At 43.3% G+C, this 23,273-nt stretch overlaps 2 protein-coding genes across 2 annotated transcripts in view; one reads left to right on the forward strand and one right to left on the reverse strand.

Annotated features, from left to right (window-relative positions):
• tfip11 (tuftelin interacting protein 11) overlaps positions 1-4,861 on the forward strand; it is a 17,312-nt gene extending 12,451 nt beyond the window's left edge. Inside the window, exons 11-14 of the mRNA XM_076275499.1 lie at positions 1,658-1,901; positions 2,023-2,165; positions 3,793-3,958; positions 4,355-4,861. Coding sequence (XP_076131614.1) covers positions 1,658-1,901; positions 2,023-2,165; positions 3,793-3,958; positions 4,355-4,704 — 903 coding nt within the window. The 3' untranslated portion in view covers positions 4,705-4,861. The remainder of the gene's footprint in view (positions 1-1,657; positions 1,902-2,022; positions 2,166-3,792; positions 3,959-4,354) is intronic.
• prim1 (DNA primase subunit 1) lies at positions 4,855-14,180 on the reverse strand. The gene is made up of 13 exons (XM_076275503.1): positions 13,934-14,180; positions 13,423-13,580; positions 9,700-9,806; positions 8,467-8,540; positions 8,173-8,309; positions 7,750-7,808; positions 7,446-7,556; positions 6,609-6,699; positions 6,141-6,276; positions 5,820-5,889; positions 5,621-5,727; positions 5,382-5,480; positions 4,855-5,139 (listed from the first exon to the last, which is right to left on the reverse strand). The coding sequence occupies exons 1-13, from the start codon at positions 14,040-14,042 to the stop codon at positions 5,120-5,122; spliced, it is 1,278 nt and encodes a 425-aa protein (XP_076131618.1). The 5' UTR covers positions 14,043-14,180; the 3' UTR covers positions 4,855-5,119.
• Positions 14,181-23,273: the final 9,093 nt, after the last annotated feature.

Genomic DNA, 23,273 nt, shown 5'->3' on the forward strand with positions numbered 1-23,273 from the left:
CTGATTTGGTCGCTATACTGTAGCTTATTCCAAGCTGAGCCGTTTGAGCGTTTAGTCCTAAATGAAAACGATTCAAACTCTCTAGCCACTCACTCGCAATTCACTGACGTCAGGTTCCCTTAAAGGAGCCACACATACTGTAGGGCTAGGCTACTGTTATGTTGTTGACTGCCACACTATTGAGGACTATGAGTTCTGTCCATCATTTGGTGGTAGGTCAAATTACTGCGATAAAATTATGCTTATTAATAGGCCTGTCACGATAACAAATTTTGCTGGACGATAAATTGTCTCAGAAATTATTGCGATAAGCGATAATATTGTCGTTCTGAGAATTTTCCTCGGGAAGAGGAAGACTGCCCACTTGTTGTGTTTTTTTTCCCCAACTGGGAAAACTGCAGCGGATGATTGTGTTTTAGATGCATATGCATGTTTGTTGTGTTGCCGCTTTTAATTGCGACTGTTTTCCAACAAATGCGACACACCGACTCGCACGCGTTCAGTGGTTCACCACGGGCATTCGGTTTAAATCCGAAATTCTCCCACACTGCAGCTGTCGCGTTTGGCTTAGAAACAATTCCATCTTTTTTGTCTTTATTAGGCGTAGCCTACTGGAACTCGCAACTAGCTTTCTCTCTGCCTAGTGCCTACCGGTATACTTCTCACGCGGCTTTTTAGCTGCACTCTGTGGTAGGATACGCCAGTAGTCCCGCCTCCCCACACACCATGCGACTGACAAGTGACTGACTATGCAAAAAGTTATTTCCACTCGTAGCCGAACACAGTGAGATGCAAGCCTTCCAATCCACTCAGAAGTAATTAGGCTACTCTCACGTCCTTAAAGTGACAGGCACTCAATTAGACTGACACAAGACCAATACAATGTAATGACTTTAAAGAGAAGTGTAGCCTAATATTTTAAAAATCAATATGAAATATTGAAATTACTAAATACTTAGTTGGCTGTTAGTAATTATGCAGGTCACAGTATGAATTACAACATATATGAATGTATTGATATATATATATATATATATATATATGACATGATGAATCTCAATGTCCCCCCTCAGGTCTAAGCCCTGAACCCTCAAAAACTTAACTGTGAGTGAGCCCTCATGCATTTCACAATGTATAAGTCCTCACAAAGTTAGCCGGAATCAAAATTTGTGAGGGGGTACATTCAGATTCAGCCACTGTGTGTTAGCAGACAATTTAACTGGGGATCATAGAACATAGTGCCCTGGGAATATAGGTGTTAGTAAATGGTGCTAGTAAATGGTTGATATGCTAGTGTTAGTAAATGGTTGATGCTAGCTAGTGTTAGTAACTGGTTGATGCCAGTGTTAGTAACTGGTTGATGCCAGTGTTAGTAACTGGTTGATATGCTAGTGTTAGTAAATGGTTGATGCCAGTGTTAGTAAATGGTTGATATGCTAGTGTTAGTAAATGGTTGATGCTAGTGTTAGTAAATGGTTGATGCCAGTGTTAGTAAATGGTTGATATGCTAGTGTTAGTAAATGGTTGATGCCAGTGTTAGTAAATGGTTGATATGCTAGTGTTAGTAAATGGTTGATGCTAGCTAGTGTTAGTAACTGGTTGGACTCTACCTGACGTATCTGCTCTCTGAGGCTTGTTCTGGCTTGTGCTTGTGCAGGTGGACAGCTGGAACCCGCTGACCGACACAGTGCCCATCCACGCCTGGCTGCACCCATGGCTGCCCCTCTTGCAGGGCCGTCTGGAGCCGCTGTACCCGCCTATCCGCACCAAGCTGGCCAACGCCCTGCAGCGCTGGCACCCTAGCGACGGCTCTGCCCGCCTCATCCTGCAGCCCTGGAAGGACGTGTTCACGTCTGGCGCCTGGGAGGCCTTCATGGTCAAGAACATTGTACCCAAGCTAGGTCGGTCAAGTCATCTGAAGCTCTGGTTTAGCCTTGGGACTTGGCCAATCTGTTTTCATATCCTGGAATTCTTGATGGGCTTGTGTGCCTGATCTGTGTGCATATTCGCTCTTTTCTTCAGAACTGTGTCTGTCCGAGTTGGTGGTCAACCCGCACCAGCAGCACATGGACCCGTTTCACTGGGTGATGGACTGGGAGGGCATGCTCTCGCCCTCCTGCATGGTCGGCTTGCTCGACAAGAACTTCTTCCGCAAATGGCTGCAGGTTTGTGCTGCTGAAGATAGGAGAGGGAGTCTCGTGTAAAACACACCAGGCGTGTCATGTAAAACACACCAGGGGGGTATTCCATCAACCTCGCTAATGAAGGCTGCGCTTAACAGAAATAGCCTGGCTTGAACTAGCGTAGACTTTCACTTGGGGCTGAAGCCGTTCCGATACATGTCGTAAAATTAAGACAATACTAGACGATTTCTGTTCGATTTGGCAAGTGCCATCTACAGTATTTTCATCGCAAGTCATTAAATTAACAGAGAGAAAAAAATAAATTGCCTACAGAAATTGGAGAATAAAGCATACATTTAAAACAACAATGCTAATGATTTAAAATCAATTGCAAGTTTGATTGGCATCACTCTTAGACACATAAACTATACAGTCTATGCTTGAACAAAACTAGTGAATGAATAAATAGTATAAACTCAAAAACAACTTATGGATATCCATATGGATATTCAAAACTATCTATAGCCTAGCTTAGGCTACGTTCTTAGATTAAAAGAGTTCACTCCAAATTATTGTCTAGGTGTAGGTGGTCATAAAATAAATTAGTATCAACATAATAGTATTGTCTCCCATAAGTCCCAAAGTGTTTGAAATAAAATTATCTGAAATGCAATGGCTTTCAATTCAATTTATGCCTAGTATTTAATCTGTGTAGCACACAGTTGATTTGACATTCATGAACAATCGTCGACACATGAAGCAGTTTTAATTGTTAACTGCCTAGGCTACAGAATTATCTTTTGGCTTGCATCAGATATAATATAGCCCACTGGCAAAGCTGTCACTGAACAACCTACCAAATGTGCATGACCCTTTATCAGCAGTAGACATATGTCTTTAATCAAAGATTATAACTAAAAATGCCATTATCAAGGTGATAAACTATGGAGCCTTAATACTTTGAAGCGAACCTGCGAACACGCAAGAATGTAAATCCTTTCCTATACCGTCTCGCTGCACGTTACACCACCACCGAACGTAAATGACGCAGAGTAGCAAGATTCCTAGAACCACACGCAAAACATTTTAAGTCGCATAATCTTAAATTCTTTGGAGCTAGTGACTGTGTAAATCCATGCTTGGTGACACTGTCGGAAAAAAACATTTCTAGGCCTACTTCTATTTTTGAAGTCGTAGGCTACAGGTGACGAAAGCACAGGTTGACGGAAGCATCTTTTTAAACGCGTTTTCCGACTGATTGGTTTTTTTTTGCAACACAGCTTAATTTAGCTTTAAAGTTAACCTGCTACAGAGCAGGTTAGTTCTGTGGCATAAATTCCCATAGTTACCAAGCTGGGATTCACGTTAACCTCATTAATGGAACGGAATTCTCAATAAAATTAGCGAGACTTATCGAAATACCGGTAAGCCAGGTTTGGCCTTTAGCGAGGTTGGTGGAATACCCCCCAGGCGTCTCGTGTAAAACAAACCAGCGTCTCTGTGAAATTTGTGTGGTCTTCTATGGTAGTACAAGTAGGAATATTGTCTTGCAGCATACCATTGTACTATGCATACTGTACCATTGTACTATGGATACTGTTGTACCATTGTTTTTAAGATGGTGTTGACTTACCTTAATCAATGGCCTGTTTGTGTGTGTGTGGTGTAGGTGCTGTGCTCTTGGCTCAGTAACAATCCTAACTATGAGGAGATCACCAAGTGGTATCTGGGCTGGAAGTCCATGTTCTCAGATACACTGCTGGCTCAGCCGCTGGTGAAGGACAAGTTCAACGAGGCCCTGGACATCATGAACAGAGCAGTGTCCTCCGGCATAGGTCAGCCATCTTGCACTGTACTCTAGCATAGGTCAGCCATCTTGCACTGTACTCTAGCATAGGTCAGCCATCTTGCACTGTACAAACCCTCTAGTCTCTAGCATAGGTCAGCCATCTTGCACTGTACTCTAGCATAGGTCAGCCATCTTGCACTGTACAAAACCCTCTGGTCTCTAGCATAGGTCAGCCATCTTGCACTGTACTCTAGCATAGGTCAGCCATCTTGCACTGTACAAAAACCTCTAGTCTCTAGATTGCATATGTGCAATCACGGTTTTCAGTCTTTCCTTCCTGGGTTCTGGTTGCCTTTATTATTATTATTATTATTATTATTATTATTATACGGTCGGACTCGTCCGTATGCTCAGTGTCTTACCTGGCCTCTACTGCCCACAGGTGACTACATGCAGCCAGGTGCGCGTGAGAATATCGCTTACCTCACACACACGGAGCGTCGGAGGGACTTCCAGTACCGCGCTGCCCAGGAGCGGCAGGAGGCGGAGAGTGTGGCCCAGCGGGGCATCGGCGCCATGGCCGTGCCCACCAACTTCAAGGACCTGGTGCAGGCCAAGGCCGTGGAGAACGGCATCGTCTTCCTGCCTCTGGTGGGCCGGCGGCACGAGGGCAAGCAGCTGTACACGCTCGGCCGCATCACGGTCTACATCGACCGCGGCGTGGTGTTCGTGCAGGGCGAGAGGACCTGGGTGCCCACCTCTCTCCAGAGCATCATCGACATGGCCAAGTAGCGAGACAGACGGAGAAAGGCCTGAGGCTTGGTGTATGTATGTGTTGGTGTTACGTAGAACGCTGTAGCTTGTACTGTTTTTATACAGTTTGTAAATGTTAACCCTCTTACAGAAACAGAATTATGATTTCTAATAAATCGCTTCTTTGATATATAAACTTGTTTTATTCATTAAAAAAAGTGAGTGACCAGAGCTTTTTACAGATGGAAAAGAGTCTGCATAGTGATCTTGTTTACTAAGTTTACAATTTAGTAAAAAGGTTTGTAATTAAACCTTTAAACTACTAATGTATGTCTCTGTACATCAAGTGGAATCATGAAACCTGCTGCACTGAACATGTCTCCTGGGGCAGTTAGCTGGTCAGAATTCAGTGCGTCTACAGGGCGGTGTGAAGGCTGGAACGCTCAGCCCTGGGTTAAAAGTCCTTCTGGAGGTCTGTGAAATTAGAAATGAAAAATGTAAATATCTTGAAAAAGGTAGTGATTACATTACACTGTTTTCATACTCTACATAGATTACTCCTGTCCGTTTAAACATGTTTTGAGCAATGATGAGCATGTTTTGAGTGACGAGCATGTTTTGAGCAATGATGAGCATGTTTTGAGTGACGAGCATGTTTTGAGTGACGAGCGATGACGAGCATGTTTTGAGTGACGAGCGATGACGAGCGATCTTACCGCTCTTCCTCAGCATCTCCCCTTTGCGAGAGCGAGCCATCCCATCCAGGAATCGGTCAAAATGCTTCACATACTTAGCAAGGCTTGTTCTCTTGTAGTCTGGGCAGGGAATAAAAAGCCATTATTATTCTACACAAATATACTCCAAGTTAAAATCAAGAATTGTGCTGATTAATATGCTTGTGGTGACCAGATAGTGGAAGAAAAATCAATCTTGAAATCGTCCGCACAAGTCTCACCTCTGGCTTTGCGTCGCTCAGCTGCGTCCACCTCGTTTTCATTCTCCTTCTCCCCCTCGTCTTCCTCATCGGCAGCCCTGGGCTTGTCCAGCTCCTCACAGATCAGGCTAGAAACAGAATGGCCATAATGCTCAAGGCCTGCTACATTTGGTTCTACTGAGACAGAATGTCCAAAACATTTATCTTTTTGGTGACTCACCAGATTGTTGGAACTTCAAAAGGATCAAATGAGTCTAGTTCTTCAAGGTCAATTGGCACAGAGATTCGCCCTGTGTGTGTGACAAATTATTATTCATATTATTCAGGATAGTATTGTAATTAGTCACTCCAAACAATTTTGCAATCAGATCCAATAATCAAAATAAATATGAGTAAACACATTTAAGGTTTTAACAGTCCAGGATGCTTTTTAGTAGCTGTGAGCAACATTCAAAAAGTGGAAAGAAAATGTGCAACACAACCCCTTCCTGAAGATGCCCCCAGAGGCAACGCAGAGCAAAGGTGTGACCCTCATCCTCACCAGTTTTGGGGTGGACGCTGAAAGGGCTCTTCAGTAAGTGGTTGACTCCTTTGCTGACGTTGACGTCGAGTCTGGGATAGCAGTACTGCAGCATGATCTCCTTATCGATATACTGGCATCCTTTCTTGGACGTCACCTGCGCTCCCATCACAGGCAGAGGACAGACGGGGAAAGGTGAAGTGAGATTCAGTTTCACAGAACCGAGCAAACTTCCGTGCTTGTATTTAAAAAGGTATTTTATTGATTAATAACAGCCTTATTCTTAACAGGCCGTAAAGCCTTGTATTTAAAAATGTATTTTATTGATTAATGACAGCCTTATTCTTAACAGGCGTAAAGCCTTGGGTCAGTTAGGGATGTGTTTTCAGAATATGTCTAAATCTGCATCGGATCATTCCATTGACTCCAGAATATGTCTAAATCTGCATCGGATCATTCCATTGACTCCAGAAGCAGTAGTTCACGGACCCGCTGGTGCTGCACCACACTGCAGAGCCTGTTCCAGCGCTTCTGAGGGTTCTTTTCACTCTGGAACTGGGTCTGCAAGTCCTCTCGCACCTGTAGGACCATGAAGTTAAGGACTAACACGTCACAAAGCGCAGTCTCCTCAGAGCAGATCCACTCCTCTCTGAGCTAGTGTGGAAAATAGACATCATGTACAGCAGTGGTCCCCAAACTTTTTCTTCCGAGGGCCGGCTCACTATGCCTGGCTCTAAGAGAGGGCCAGAGACTCGGAGTATATCAACCATAAATAGCTTAGTGCTGTGAACAACAGCAGTCTACCTTAGTTGAATATTCCATTACATTTAATCATAGGCTACTGCAATTTAATACCATTGTTAGCTATGTTTATGTTGCCATCATGCCATATCAGTGTAAAATGTAGCTCACATGAAATAATACTAATAAAAAGACTCTGAACTCTGTTTCTTTGCATACATAGCTCAAGTTGTGAACGAGCAATATCCTACAAATAATTTAAAGTTATCAAACTATGAGAGTTTTATGAAGTGTTGGCAAAAACATCTGAAATGACCACCATTCTAACTTTCACTCACCTGAAGAGAACTTTCTATGAACATTTGTGAACTCTGTATGAACATTTGAACGAGTGCATTCTGCTGCCAAAGCCTTAGTGCAACCTGAGAGAAATGGCCAAATAGAGCCAACTGCTAACCTCCAGGCCAGGCAATGGTGTTCCCTGTACCACTCACAAACAACCGTATACAGTGCATCAGTGTTTACCAACCCCTTTGATTGCATTAACATATATTTCTTGATATACAACATCATTTTTGAAGGATATCTTCGGGCACAAGAGCCAGCACTTTGTCCACAGTCTTGCTGTTGCCCAATATGTCCTGATCAGTGAGGGCATACTTGGGAAAGTAGCGCTCAACCACAACAAGAGATTCTCTGTAAAAAAACAGACAGTTGATAACATTACAGATTTGTAACCACTTTGAGCATGTTTACAGCCAGCAAATAATGTAAATCAATGGTATTTATTGTAAAACAAGTCGTGGTCTGACTTGGTCAATTTTACAACCTGGCTTTTCTAAGTGATATTTGGAGAGCAATAAAACATACACACCCAGTAACACCCTACCTGATGAACGGATGTAGAGGATCTGACAGCTGAACCTTCTTCATGGTCTCTTCACCACCCTAGTAAACCGGAAACACTGAAATAACTGACCACATCCAATACAGATTTAGAAACAAAATACTTGGGTGGGTGAATGTATGAGAATTTCCTGTTAGAACCAACCTAACTATACAGTCTATAGTTTGAACGAAATACCTTGACTAGACTGAGGTACTCTTGACTAGACTGGGGTACTCATACTAGACTGAGGTACTCGTACTAGACTGAGGTACTCATACTAGACTGAGGTACTACTCGTACTAGACTGAGGTACTCATACTAGACTGAGGTACTACTCGTACTAGACTGAGGTACTACTCGTACTAGACTGAGGTACTACTCGTACTAGACTGAGGTACTCATACTAGACTGAGGTACTCGTACCTTGACTAGACTGAGGTACTCTGCAACAGCAGAACGAGCTGCCACCGACAGCTTCCTCGCTGCATCATCACACACCCAGCAGTGGATCCCTCTCCGGCCAGAGTACACCCACAGAAGGTACCGGAAGCCAAAGTCCTCTGGAATCAGTCAAATAGAGGAATCAAATATGTTGTTACAGGATTATTGATATCAAAGGTTTGTCAATGGAATGGCCTCATGTTCTCTTCAGTGTCTTAGGCTTTCCAAATATAGCATGAGGTTGTTAAAAGCTACACTGACGTGTCTGATGCTAACCTCTCAGTGCCCGGTTAAGAATTCTGATGGCAATGGTCATCAACGTCCAGCATTTGGCACAAATGTCAGCAGCACTGCAAAACACAACAACGGGATTTCAAACACTAGTGTCAAAAGTAACTAGTGTTCGCGTCACTATATGTGACTAAATTTCAGGTGTGTGTGTGTGTGTGTGTGTGTGGGCTTCAGGTGTGTGTGTGTGTGGGCTTCAGGTGTGTGTGTGTGTGTGTGGGCTTCAGGTGTGTGTGTGTGTGTGGGCTTCAGGTGTGTGTGTGTGTGTGTGGGCTTCAGGTGTGTGTGTGTGGGCTTCAGATGTGTGTGTGTGGGCTTCAGATGTGTGTGTGTGGGCTTCAGATGTGTGTGTGTGGGCTTCAGGTGTGTGTGTGTGTGTGGGCTTCAGGGGTGTGTGTGTGTGTGTGTGTGTGTGTGTGTGGGCTTCAGGTGTGTGTGTGTGTGTGTGTGTGGGCTTCAGGTGTGTGTATTTTAAATAACGTTGTTTGTTGCTGCTACCTACGTTATCTCCAGTGGTTCAACAGTTTCACTTGCACAGGTGAGCACACACATTGAATGAGCGCTCACACCACAACCCCCTAATGCTACACCTCTTTATTTGATAACACTAAATTAAAAAATATTTCCTAATCTGGAAAATGTTTAGTTTCCTTTTCTTTCGGTCCGCGGGTCTGATACCATTAAATTGTGCCGCAAATTATCCGCAGACCAGCAATCTCCTCGTCGAGGAGGCCCTAAACCTGCAGATCATAGACAGATAGATAGATAGATAGATACTTTATTGATCCCCAAGGGGAAATTCAAGAAATAAAGCAAAAGATAAAGCATGCTCTGGGAACAGAACACAGTTGCACACGCGCACACACACACACACACACACACACGCACACTAACCCTGCAGATCATAGACAGATAAAGCTCTGGGAACAGAACACAGTTGCATGTCCAGTGTAGCCATCGGTCTATTTACACAGAAAATGACAAGTGTCTTGGTGCGGTTTGGGGTGGGCCGCATCCCCACTTCCAACGTCACTGTGTGTGGGTATGTGTGTGTTTGTGTGTGTGTGGGGGTGTGTGTGTGTGTGTTTGTGTGTGTGTGTGTGTGTGGGGGTGTGTGTGTGTGTGTTTGTGTGTGTGTGTGTGTGTGTGTGTGTGGGTGTGTGTGGGTGTGTGTATGTGTGTGTGTGTGTGTGTGTGTGTGTGTGTTGGGGGGTACAATACCTGCAGCATGTTCTGACATCATCATAGTCGGTCATATCAATATCAAATACCAGTTCCTTCTCCAGGGCTTGGAATGCTCCGGACTTCACGGTGTTGTGTTGATTGGGCTAAGAAAAAGTACATTTAGATTTTAGAGCAGGGCAGTGGTGGAGGCTAAACGCAAGTATACGCAGTTTATCCACCTCTGAAATTTCAGAAATAGAGTCTATCCACCTCTCAAAAGAGTTTATTCACCAATTTCAACTTTTAACATTTAAAAATCACACTGTATTATCCACATTCACAATATGTACACTCTAGGAACTATTTACAGCAATACCACTGATATTGGCTCCCCATTGGCTCCCTATACCCAGATAGCAAAATCAGATTGGCAGATAGTGGACCGCTGGTGGTATGCCGCGGGTGGCGTGCCACTTGTGGTCCACCGTTGGACCACCATCACTTTAAGTTTAACTTGTCATAAATATTAAGAACATTTATTAAAATGATATATGGAGTATAACTGAACAAATGAAAAAGATTTTAGACCAATAGTGGCAAAATATTGGGCAATTTGTCTGTAACCCGCCAGCGGACCGTCAGAGAACCAATGAGCAAAATGCTAGCGGAGCACCAGATCTGCCCCCAGTGGACCGCCCGCCCCTTGCTATCTGGGAAGCCAGAATGAAATGGAAATCTCTCACTTTGGCCGTAGGACTCTGGATCTGCTCCTTGTTATTTGAATTCAGTGATCAAGACGTACAGTACTGTACATCCCCAACCGCCCACTGCTCTTCTGATGAGCGTCTGTTGTGTCGACCAGTCATAAACACTAGGTCAAATTCAAGACTCTTTTCCTCAGTGGTTCCATGTTGGTGGAATGAGTTGCCCAGTGCTCTCCGTTCCTGTGATAGTTTTGGTTCGTTTAAGAGGGGTCTAAAGACATTCCTATTCAACATGTACTTAGTTCTTTAAGCGCTTCTTATGCGTTATGGTTTGTATAGTATTGTTTTATTTTCATCAGGCTGTTGATTCATTTGACATTGTTGTTTATTGTTGTTATTCTCCTTAATGTAATCTTACCATGTCATTGACTTTATATTATTGATTGAATGAACATTATTGTTTATTATTGCTGTTTTCCCTTATTTACATTGTTTATTTCATTAGGCTATTGATTGAATTAACATTGTTGTTTATTATTGCTATTCTCCTTATTATAGTCTGCTATAGTATAGCTCCTTGGCTATCAATTTGGTAACGATAACGGGCTATTTGACGTCTTTAGAACACTAAACATATTGGAGGTGTCAAATGTTGAGTTACTCCAGTCTACATTTTTTGACGTTAATCACTCCTATGATGTATTGCTATTGTCTATCCAAAGTAAAATGCCTGTTTCGAAGTTAACTGATGGTCAAATCAACCAAAACTCAGATTGTTTGCACCTCCAAGTTGTGTGTGGGGCAGTTCCAGTGTTATGGATGTGACAATTGGACTCATATTGGTAAACAAAATGCCTTAGAGTGGGGGCAAAATTAGTATCAGTGAATTAATTTGCTTTTAATAACATTAATAACTTTTAATGTAACCTCTGTCCTCTGAATACTGAGAAATTCTCAAATTTCATATAATCAATTTCATCCTAAGAATACTTGGCATTTTATCAGCGTTATGGATGTGACATGAAATGGACACACTTTTGTGAGAGATTACAGGTTTTCTACAAAATTTTGAAGGAAACTGCCGAAACTATGATATATGTAGCATGAAGGAGACTTGAATGAACACAAAAAGTGTGTTTTTGAAACTGCGTCATTTTCGTAATGCATTATGTAGGAAAAACTGGCGTTATGGATGTGACGGTTTCACGTTATGGATGTGACATGTCTGAACCAGTCCTCGACAAACTACATAAAACACATAATTAAGTAGTGAATTTTGATATGAAAAAATTGAAATAGTAATCATGAAACACCAGGGAACATGAAACTTGGTGGCCACTTCCCTAAATAACTAGCCCTACCTGAACCGTTGCACCCAAGATAACAAAATATTTATGGTATGTTAGTCTCAACAGCCCGCATCAGCCTAACCCATACCCACTCATTTGTGATTTGCACACATAAAGTACATGCACACACACGTGCACACACGCACATGCACACACACACATGCACGCACGCACAGTACAGACAGGCAAGCACACACACATATAAACACATACAGACAGGCAAGCACACACACATGCACAAACACCCACCCACATGAATGGAGACACAGGCACGCATACGCATGTGCGCATGCAAACACACACACACACACACACATATGCACACACTCATTTACATGCACATGAGTTGAAGGAGTAGGAGATGGAGACAAATTGACAAGCGTGATTTTTTGCGAAGAGAATATGCAGGACTGAGAGGCGGTCATATTTTGTACCGCTATGCGGTACATCTAGTTTATTGCTGCCGTTACTCAGGTTACTCTGTGGGTATTAGCTACAGAGGACCTGACACTTCAAATGCTGGCATATCGCGTCACATTTAAAATTAAAGTGTGTTAAGCAGATGTGAACGGCAGGCTGAACAGATCTGCAACAGAAGGAGGTTGCTATGTTAACTCCAGCTGCAAAGTCAGCCATCTTCACCAGCTAACACGATAATCCAGTTACTGTACAACAACAGTATGACAGTTACGGGAAGATAATTTTTCGATTTTCGTTATTAGGCCACTTGAAAATAGGCTATGGCTAGGCTAATCACTGGAGGTATTTTAATATTATGTTTGTTTTGCTAATGGTTAGGCAAGGCCTCCCTGTGGTTTTGATCAATCTAAAAATCTTTGAAATTGTAAACACTAAGGTGAAATGCGTTGAAACTGACATGCCACCAGAACAGACGTTTTATCGGCTTTGAGGTATAATAAAGTCTCCAGTCTTGTAAATTCACATTATGTAACATCCATAACGTCACATCCATAACGCACCATTAAAGGTTTTAAAAGTAAGAAAGAGGCACAATTTGGTCATTACACTTTACATTGATATAAATCAGCTTTGCACAGACACTATGGACATTGTCGCATCAACACTGTATGTGTAGCATAAACTTTTCCTATAAAACGTTATGGATGTGACATGGCCATGGAACTTGCTGACTTAAAAACAAAAGCCTTACAAATGTAAGGAGTTGTGCTCTTAAAGGCAAGCTGAGCATAGACATTGCTCTACCATTCCCTTGTCAATCTGGAATTTGTCAAATGACACAATTTGTTTGAACCTTGGGTCCATTTATCCACTTTTTAAATATGTATAATATTACCATGTGAAAAATGTTGTTTCTGTATGGTTGCACACCATATTTATGATGTAAAAAGAGTGTAATTCTCCATCAAATTCAATCAGATCAGTTACAAACAATAAAATATAGACCTAAATGAAGATTTTAACAACAGTTCTATTTGCGTATGCACAACTTTTTTTTTCGATGGTAAGGATGACCTTTGCATGGAATTGCCACCTCACCGTGATCACAGAAATCATAGTTTACCCAATACCCACCTCTTATTTTACCACTACATCCCTGTTTTAGAGATACATTTAACTTCCCTGTGTTGTGTTGATTAGGCTGAGACAGAGTACATTTAGATTTAGATACATTTAAGGGAGTGGTGGACATCCTTGAGAAGATAAAGACAGCGTCATTTCATACTGTACGCTAGTAGAAATGTTACCCTGTGGCTGTATACGGCTCCAATGTCAATTTTGTACGGGTTCATCTTCTGCATCTCTTTCTCCAGCTCATTCTGCGTGCTGAAAGACTGGTATCGGACATAGATGTCATCTTTGAGGGTGAAGGAGAACTCACGGTTCTGGAAGTAGCCCTTGGTTACTGTCAGGTCAGAAATGTTTAGATCATCACAGATGCAAGCTACTGATGAATAATAACTTTCCAATCTTAGCCTGGAAATCGAACGAATCTGATGCCTCGTTAAATTTGCTCTAGCATTAAAAGATAAAAGTGATATTATTAGTTCCTTCACTGAACTTCCCAGACAACTTGCTGTGTAAGCTTTCAAACAGCGTAACGTTAGGGTTGGTTGTTGTTAGTTAGTTGGCTGATGTTTACCTTATAAATTCTGAGATACAATGAATAAAGTCTACCATATGAATCTATGATTAGTTAGGCAGGGCAGCTGGGTTTAATTTCAGAGACAGATACAGACAGATACATAGGCTACTCACCACCTCCATAACTTAGCCACCGATAGTACTGTGAGAAAGGGAACAGGCGGCGATAGTACAATGGTAACAAGTCTGGTAAACTGGCAGGATCATAATCTGTGGCTGGCATGTCTACGGCAAAATAGGGGGAAAAAACAATCTGTGCAGCAGTATATGCGATGGCAATATGCGTTAAGTAGCCTACTTCAATAATTTAATTCTTCCGTCCGCTCGCTGACAGCCAACTTGCAACAAATGCGCGCGGGAAACTGAAGGTAAATAGGAAATAACGTAATTTCCGAGGTGAATGGATCGATGGGATATGTAGTCAATTTCTCTGTTCTATTACATTACTGTCGCTTCATGCCACCAGGTGGCACCCTCTCTCAAACTGAGTGCATGTGATCCAGCTCAGCGTCTTCACCCATTCCTTATGAAACCACTGATCACATGCGCTTGCCCCCTCCTCCTCCTCCACCAACCCGCTCCACTGCACTGCAGACAGTCACACAGAGGAGAAGAAAGATGTACTATCACACAGCACAGCAGATGAGTCATGAGCCCCCAAAGGGATCAGGAAACTGTGATGCCAACGGCATCTGCATCTCATATTCAGGCCAAGGAGTCCTCATTTCCATCTTACAACATATTCCATGCATCCATATATTAAATGATAAATAAGTATACAAACACACACACACACACACTCATTCACACACACACACACACTCTCGCTAACACACACACACACACACACACACACTCTATCTCATATACACACACACACACACACACAGTCAAGTTCCGCATAATTTACAAAAGTCCCTCCGGTCCTCCAACAAGGACCAGCTGGCTACACCCCGCACCAGACTGAAGACCTTTGGGGGCCTTTTGCTCCGCTGTGCCTCTTCTGTGGGCCTGTTAAAAAAACACCTCAAAACACATCTCTTCACTGTGGAAAAAGATGTGCATTGAAAACCAGGGTGTAAATTTCAGCACGGGATTGCGGGTATTGCGCATAAGTTATTAAGCATTGCGCATAATTTATTAAGTCCCGCAACTCTAGCCATCATAATGCGAGAAATTCCCGCACACATTTTACAGCGCTGTCTGATAACGTTAATCTAATAATGGAGCGGCCTGAATGCGGGACTATTGACTGGACGGACCAACTCTGACTTCAATTGAACGTAGCCCCATGCAAAGACACACACACGTACGCAGGACCACTTTGCGGGTGCCTCTCTCTCTCAGCAGGATTTGTCACAGCTGAAGTCAAATTATAGCCTAGGTGCTTCTACATCAACTGCCATCGACAGAAAAGGAAAACAAAAGTTTAGCGATCAGGAACCGTCAGGAATTTTGCAGACACAGAAGCATGACAGCCTATAACGCGAGAGAACATGGATGTGTTCTCCATTTAAGGGAACGTTATAATCGATTGTGGACGTGAACAGACAGCTACAGACACAGAGCGCATAGTAGGCCATTCATTACGTGAAAGATAATTTGTAGCAAAACAGCGATCAAATATGTCAGTGAGTTTTGTTTTCAAATGTTTTCATGCATGTCTAGATAACGGGTGAGGAATGTTTAGGAGACAGACTATCATAAATCCTCAAATTATGGCTGGGATCCTCAAATTATGGCTGGGGTCCTCAAATTATGGCTGGGGTCTTTCATTTAGGCTGCACAAAGCACAGCACCTTTACTTGGGGCAGGCTTGTATTCGAGGCAGCTAGGCCTTTATTTCTTATCTGGTGCGTTTTATTGTGAGACATAGCCTAAGGCCTACTTTTCGCTTGGAGCGGCATACCGGTAGGCTATCAAAAGCAGAAGATGTTCGATTTGGGATTTAATTACGTTTGGACTGTTTAATTATATTGCTAAATATCGGGACTGATGACCACTGAAATCTGTGGGGTATTTGATGGTTCACTGTTCATTATTGTGGGGTATTTGATGGTTCACTATTCATTATTGTGGGGTATTTGATGGTTCACTGTTCATTATTGCGAGACAAGGCAGCCGCTTTCCTTCCTGCATAGAGCGTGTGCTGTGCTGGAATGGAAGAGCTCTACGATAGCCTAAGTCTAAGCCTAGTTATTTCTTTTAATTATGCATGATTTACTTTTTTACAAAATTCGTAGGCTGATGCCTGGCAGCAACAATTGTGTTTAAATGGTCACTGCAGAGTGTATAGCCGGCTTCAGACCGTCAAGCCTCATGACCCTGAGACCTTTGTGTTCAGACTGTCAGGCCATTAGCCTCTCCGCATTACACCTCGACACGCCCTCGCTTGTGAAAACGTCACCAATACCACCCATTTTCAAACAGTATAAGCATAAAGTCGTGTATCTCTTTCCTATACTGTATGCTCCACCACTAGTCAGTGAAAGGCCACTATGGATGACCTATGTGTGAACTAGTGAATGGCCACTAGCTGTCTGTCTACTGAAGCTGTCTGTCTGCATGAGAGCAGAAGCTGTCTGTCTACTGAAGCTGTCTGTCTGCATGAGAGCAGAAGCTGTCTGTCTGCATGAGAGCAGAAGCTGTCTGTCTGCTGAGACTGAGCGGAGGGAGCACGGGGTGTCATGGCGATGGACCCCATGACATCTGCTGCTTCCCATCTGCTTACCCACACTCTTCAGGATGTATAGGTGGCAGTATGATCTGAGGCAGGACGTATAGTATGATCTGAGGCAGGACGTATAGTATGATCTGAGGCAGGATGTATAGGTGGCAGTATGATCTGAGGCAGGACGTATAGTATGATCTGAGGCAGGATGTATAGTATGATCTGAGGCAGGATGTATAATATGATCTGAGGCAGGATGTATAGTATGATCTGAGGCAGGATGTATAGGTGGCAGTATGATCTGAGGCAGGATGTATAGGTGGCAGTATGATCTGAGGCAGGACGTATAGTATGATCTGAGGCAGGACGTATAGTATGATCTGAGGCAGGACGTATAGTATGATCTGAGGCAGGATGTATAGGTGGCAGTATGATCTGAGGCAGGACGTATAGTATGATCTGAGGCAGGGTGTATAGTATGATCTAAGGCAGGATGTATAGTATGATCTGAGGCAGAATCTATAGATGTCAGTCTGATCTGAGGCATATAGTAGATTCCGGTTCCGGCGCCGACGAGAGAGGCAGCCTGTCGAGGTAGCTCCATGTCTTTGCTTGAATTTCCCCTTGGGGATCAATAAAGTATCAATCTATCTATCTAGTATGATCTGAGGCAGGATGTATAGTATGATCTGAGGCAGGATGTATAGGTGGCAGTATGATCTGAGGCAGGATGTATAGTATGATCTGAGGCAGGATGTATAGGTGGCAGTATGATCTGAGGCAGGATGTATAGTATGATCTGAGGCAGGATGTATAGTATGATCTGAGGCAGGATGTATAGGTGGCAGTGTTACTAGGCTGAACTGATGCTTATTCGGTGCTCAACCAGTGCCTCCACAAACACAATTTTTAGAAGATGTTTTTCCTTTCTCCACACAGCCTCGTGGTGATGAGCTCTTTCTTGGGAGGTGAAAATAGCATGAAAGGAAGGTCCATTTTAGTAGGTCATCAGGCCCATGCAGGAAGGTTACAGGATTATAGGAAGTGTTGGATGAAAAGATGAATACTCCAAAGGACACACTGTAATTGGTATGGGGCCAATATGCTGCCACCTCCTCTTTTCCAGTGTGTGTTTTTGTCCTGGGTAGCTGGATATGACATTTTCCTTTTCATAAGGAGAGATTAGGGTGCTATACGGATGTGCTTCAGAGGATACACAAGCACATAAAGAAAGCTAGTTGGATCTCAATTGTATGGTCAAATGGTAGATCCAAAGCTAGTTGGATCTCAATTGTATGGTCAAATGGTAGATCCAAAGCTAGTTGGATCTCAATTGTATGGTCAAATGGTAGATCCAAAGCTAGTTGGATCTCAATTGTATGGTCAAATGGTAGATCCAAAGCTAGTTGGATCTCAATTGTATGGTCAAGTGGTAGATCCAAAGCTAGTTTGATCTCAATTGTATGGTCAAATGGTAGATCCAAAGCTAGTTTGATCTCAATTGTATGGTCAAATGGTAGATCCAAAGCTAGTTTGATCTCAATTGTATGGTCAAGTGGTAGATCCAAAGCTAGTTTGATCTCAATTGTATGGTCAAATGGTAGATCCAAAGCTAGTTTGATCTCAATTGTATGGTCAAATGGTAGATCCGTACTCTACTCTCTGCTGATATCTGTAGAAAAATAAAGAGGTAAGGAGAGAAATTAAGAAAGAAAGGCATTTCTAGCAAGACATTATAGCAATGTGGTTGATAAGGAACACACAGACTTTCTTTCCCAGGGGCCGGCACCCCAACCCTGACCCCTCGACCCCCCCCCCCCCCCTTGACCCTTGGAGTATTCCAATTGAGTTGGGCACCCCCCCCCCCCCCCCCCCCCCACACACACACACACCCTGACCCATGGGTCCTCCCGTGCAGGTCATGGCTGTTGTGGGTCCTCCCGTGCAGGTCATGGCTGTAGTGGGTCCTCCCGTGCAGGTCATGGCTGTAGTGTGGTCAGCTGGCTGTCTGTATGTCTGAATGCCTGTAGATTAAACAGCAAACAACATTAAACAAACACACAACCGGGTTGTACATGTCTGGCCCAAAGGAACAGTACACTTGTTGTGGAGCAGTCTTTGATTGGTCAGAAGGAGCAGTCTTTGATTGAGCAGTCTTTGATTGGTCAGAGGGAGCAGTCTTTACAGTTTTTTACAATTGTTTACACACGTTTTCAAAACTCTGTGTCTATTTTTCAAAACTCCACACACAAAACCCACAACTGCTCACACAAAATGCAAAATGCCTCAAATCTCCAGCAAAATGACACACAACATTCAAAATGTCAAAAACACATGTTTAAAGCAAACATTCGCCTCACATTACAAACACTTTTGTCATAATATGACATTTTGGATACATCATGTACACACTGTTGCTCAAAATCTAAAGCTCTTCTGTCTTAGGCTTTCTATATGTATTTCCATACAAGAGTGAAAGTTACGGTATCAACAAAGAGAAGTTGAAATACACAGTAAAAATGCAAGCAATATTAAAACCAAAAATAGTGATTTTTCCCCAAATAATTTGCTGTTGTGAATACAGTATTTTACAGCAAACAAGAAAAAAAGCAAAGAAGAATACAGTGACCACCAGATGTACATGGAGTTTTGAAAACACTGACTTAGTTTTTTTCTTCTAAAGACAAGTGTGTGTGTGTGTGTGTGTGTGTGTGTGTGTGTGTGTGTGTGTGTGTGTGTGTGTGTGTGGGAGGTGGGTGGGGGGGGGGTCGTGTACAGTATGTATTCATAGGCCTTCAACTGCAGAAACAAACAATTCTACAGTAAGCTTTCCTAAGGCATTTCTGGAGGCACAGAAAAATGTATTGAGCTAATGGTACTGTAACATGGGGACAAACAAAAATAGAGTAAAAAGACACATTTTACATAAAGTCAACTTTTTGTAGAACATTACTGTAAGCTAAAGTCCGATTACTGTATTTTCTCTATTTTTAAAGTATCTGCATTGGTTCTGAATATTTCAACCGGAAATCCTCTAGGAGCAGATTGAAAGGGTCTATACCTACAGTATATACAGAGTATATCTATTCATAGACCTATACTAAGGCAATGATTGGATGGTGTTCAGTAAAGTAAAGAGTGTTTGTACATGTGAAGAGAAAGAGTGAAGCACTGGTGATTTAGTGTGGCATTTTGATGGGTTGTGTTTGAAGAACGAAATCAAGTTACTTCCTGTTAGATTTTTGTGTGTTAGGTAGAAAATTGTGTGTGGTGTTTTGCAAAATGTGTTCTAGTCAATTGAAAACTGAGTCAAACACTGAGAATTAGTGTATGGTTTTGCAGATTTGGTGTCGGGTTATGATGTTTAGAGGACATGTTTAGAAAATTGTGTGACAAGCAGAGATTTAGTGTGTATGCAGTTGAAAAAAACTGTATTTCAACCGGAAATCCTCTAGGAGCAGATTGAAAGGGTCTATACCTATATAGAGAGTATATTTATTCATAGACCTATACTATGGCAATGATTGGATGGTGTTCAGTAAAGTAAAGAGTGTTTGCACATGTGAAGAGAAAGAGTGAAGCACTGGTGATTTAGTGTGGCATTTTGATGGGTTGTGTTTGAAGAACGAAATCAAGTTACTTCCTGTTAGATTTTTGTGTGTTAGGTAGAAAATTGTGTGTGGTGTTTTGCAAAATGTGTTTTAGTCAATTGAAAACTGAGTCAAACACTGAAAATTAGTGTATGGTTTTGCAGATTTGGTGTCGGGTTATGATGTTTGGAGGACATGTTTAGAAAATTGTGTGACAAGCAAAGATTTAGTGTGTAAGCAGTTGAAAAAAACTGTAATTGGTCAGGAAGAGATTAAGAAAAGCCTTTTGTAGGAGAGAATGAATGTCAAGTCAAGTCAGTTTTATTTTTATAGCGCATTTAACATGCATCGAGTGCAACCCAAACGCTCCACATACAAGACATTACATTACATTACATTACATTACATTACATTTGGCTGACGCATTTTTAACCAAAGCGACTAACAACATGGTAAACAGTTTAAGTTTTAGAGCAATTCTCAACAATATTAGGACAATTTAAAAAAACATAAGAATAAGTACAGTAAGAATAAGTGCATCAGTGAGTGCTGTTTTTAACAGTTACGTGTCGGCTGGTGAGTGCTAGGATCAGCAAGACTTGTTGTAAGTGTTGCTATGAGAGGAGATGTTCTCTAAAGAGCTGGGTCTTCAGGAGTTTTTTGAAAATGGAGAGGGATGTCCCTGCCCTTGTAGGAACTGGCAGTGTGTTCCACCAACGAGGAACAACAGATGAGAAAAGTTTGGATTGGCCTGAGCGTACCGGAGGTAGAGCTAGACGTCGTTCGTCTGAGGAGCGCAGCGGTCTGGAGGTAGCGTATGTCTGTATGAAGGCATTCAAGTAGGTGGGAGCAGAACCGGAGACTACTTTGTAGGCAAGCGTTAGAGCCTTGAATTTGATGCGGGCCGCCATAGGTAGCCAATGTAGCTGGATGAGTAGCGGGGTAACATGTGCCATCTTGGGTTGGTTGTAGACCAGGCGCGCCGCCGCGTTCTGGATCATCTGAAGGGGTTTCACTGCGCAGGCTGGGAGACCTGTCAGGAGGGCGTTGCAGTAGTCGAGTCGTGAGATGACTATTGCCTGAACCAGAAGTTGGGTGGCATCTTGAGTTAAGTAAGTCCTGATTTTCCGTATATTGTAGAGTGCGAAACGGCATGACCGGGCGACTGAGGCAACATGATCTGAGAAGTTTAGTTGGTTGTCGAGAACAACTCCTAGATTTCTTGCAGTCCTGGTAGGTGAAACAGACAGGGAGTCAAATTTGATGTTGATGTCGTGGTGTATGGTAGGTTTAGCTGGGAGGACCAGCAGTTCAGTCTTTGAGAGGTTCAGCTGGAGGTGGTGTGCCTTCATCCATGTAGCTATGTCTGAGAGGCAATCCGAGATCCGTGCTGAAACCAAGGGGTCATCAGGTGGAAAGGACAGATAGAGCTGTGTGTCGTCTGCATAGCAGTGGTATGAGAAGCCATGCGAACGGATAATCTGTCCCAAGGAGGTGGTGTAGATGGCAAAGAGAAGGGGGCCCAGTACTGAGCCCTGGGGGACCCCTGTGGTGAGATGGTGAGGTGCAGATAGCTGACCAAGCCATGATACGTTAAACGAGCGTCCTGTGAGGTAGGATTCAAACCAGGAGAGAGCAGAACCGGAGATTCCCATGTTAGCGAGTATAGAGAGAAGGATGCGGTGATTAACCGTGTCAAAGGCAGCCGATAAGTCAAGCAGAATGAGTACTGATGACCGAGCGGTCGCCCTGGCTTCTTTTAAGGCTTCTGTTACAGACAGCAGAGCCGTTTCGGTAGAGTGGCCGCTTTTGAACCCAGACTGATTTGGATCCAGAAGGTTGTTCTGTGAAAGGAAGTCAGAGACTTGTTTGGAGACTGCTCGTTCAATGCCTTTGGATAGGAAAGGCAGGAGTGAGACAGGGCGGTAGTTCTCGACTTGAGCAGGGTTGAGAGAAGCTTTCTTAAGTAACGGTGTAACCTGGGCCATTTTGAACGCTGTTGGAAATGTGCCGGAGGCTAGCGAGGCATTGATCACGTGTGTGATAGCTGGTGCGATGGTCGGGCTGATGGACTGAAGTAGGCTCTTAGGTATAGGGTCCAGCGAGCATGTGGTAGGACGGCTGCATGTCAGGAGTCTAGATACTTCATTCTCGGAGATAGGCGTGAATGCTGAAAAAGATGATCTAGCATCTTTGACACCTAACAAACGCTCCACATACAAGACATTGACACATAACAAACGCTCCACATAACAAAAGACAATAAAAGATGCCGGACGGAGCACACCCCCTACCCACACCCCCCCCCCCCTTGCCACTCTCAATGCCTCCATGGCTGGGTGCCCTCATGGCTGGCTAATTACTGTAAACCGAAAAATAGGGGCATCCATCATGGAAATGCCCCCAGGGCTCACCAAAGACAGGCAAGCAACGGTGTGTATGTGTGTGTGTGTGTGTGTGTGTGTGTGTGTGTGTGTGTGTGTGTGTGTGTGTGTTTGTGTGTGTGTATGTGTGTGTGTGTGTGTGTGTGTGTGTGTGTTTGTGTGTGTGTATGTGTGTGTGTGTGTGTGTTTGTGTGTGTGTATGTGTGTGTGTGTGTGTGTGTGTATGTCTGTGTGTGTGTGTTTGTGTGTGTGTATGTGTGTGTGTGTGTGTGTGTTTGTGTGTGTGTATGTGTGTGTGTGTGTGTGTATGTCTGTGTGTGTGTGTGTGTGTGTGTGTGTATATGTGTGTGTGTGTGTGTGTGTGTGTGTGTGTTTGTGTGTGTGTGTGTGTGTGTGTGTGTGTGTGTGTGTGTGTTTGTGTGTGTGTATGTGTGTGTGTGTGTGTGTGTTTGTGTCTGTGTGTGTCTGTGTGTGTGTGTGTATGTGTGTGTGTTTGTGTGTGTGTATGTGTGTGTGTGTGTGTATGTCTGTTTGTGTCTGTGTGTGTGTATGTGTATGTGGGTTTGTTTGGGTGGGGGTGGGTGGGCATATGGGTGGGGGTTGACTGTTCTTCTCTCTGTTATTGGGGGGTGGTGTATGATTTGTGATGGGGGGGGGGTGGTGTATGATTTGTGATGGGGGTGGTGTATGATTTGTGATGGGGAGGGATGGTGTATGATTTGTGATGGGGAGGGATGGTGTATGATTTGTGATAGGGGGGGAGATGGGGTTTGTAGAGGATGCCTGTAGGGGTCTGGATGGGGGGGGGG

Source organism: Alosa pseudoharengus, unplaced genomic scaffold (assembly GCF_046254945.1).
Source record: "Alosa pseudoharengus isolate Yale_2024_CS ecotype anadromous, Long Island Sound unplaced genomic scaffold, YU_APseudo_1.1 YU_APseudo_1.1_scf_9, whole genome shotgun sequence".
In the NCBI taxonomy this organism is placed as follows: domain Eukaryota; kingdom Metazoa; phylum Chordata; class Actinopteri; order Clupeiformes; family Clupeidae; genus Alosa; species Alosa pseudoharengus.

Bases quoted from the DNA above. Each gene is read 5' to 3' on its own strand.
- prim1 (XM_076275503.1), bottom strand. From the start codon at position 14,042: ATGCCAGCCACAGATTATGATCCTGCCAGTTTACCAGACTTGTTACCA. The intron at 7,557-7,749 runs GTAGGGTGTTAC...GTTTTTTTACAG, and splicing joins CCTCTACATCCGTTCATCAG to AGAATCTCTTGTTGTGGTTG. The intron at 6,700-7,445 runs TATCCTTCAAAA...CATGGTCCTACA, and splicing joins CTGGCTCTTGTGCCCGAAGA to GGTGCGAGAGGACTTGCAGA.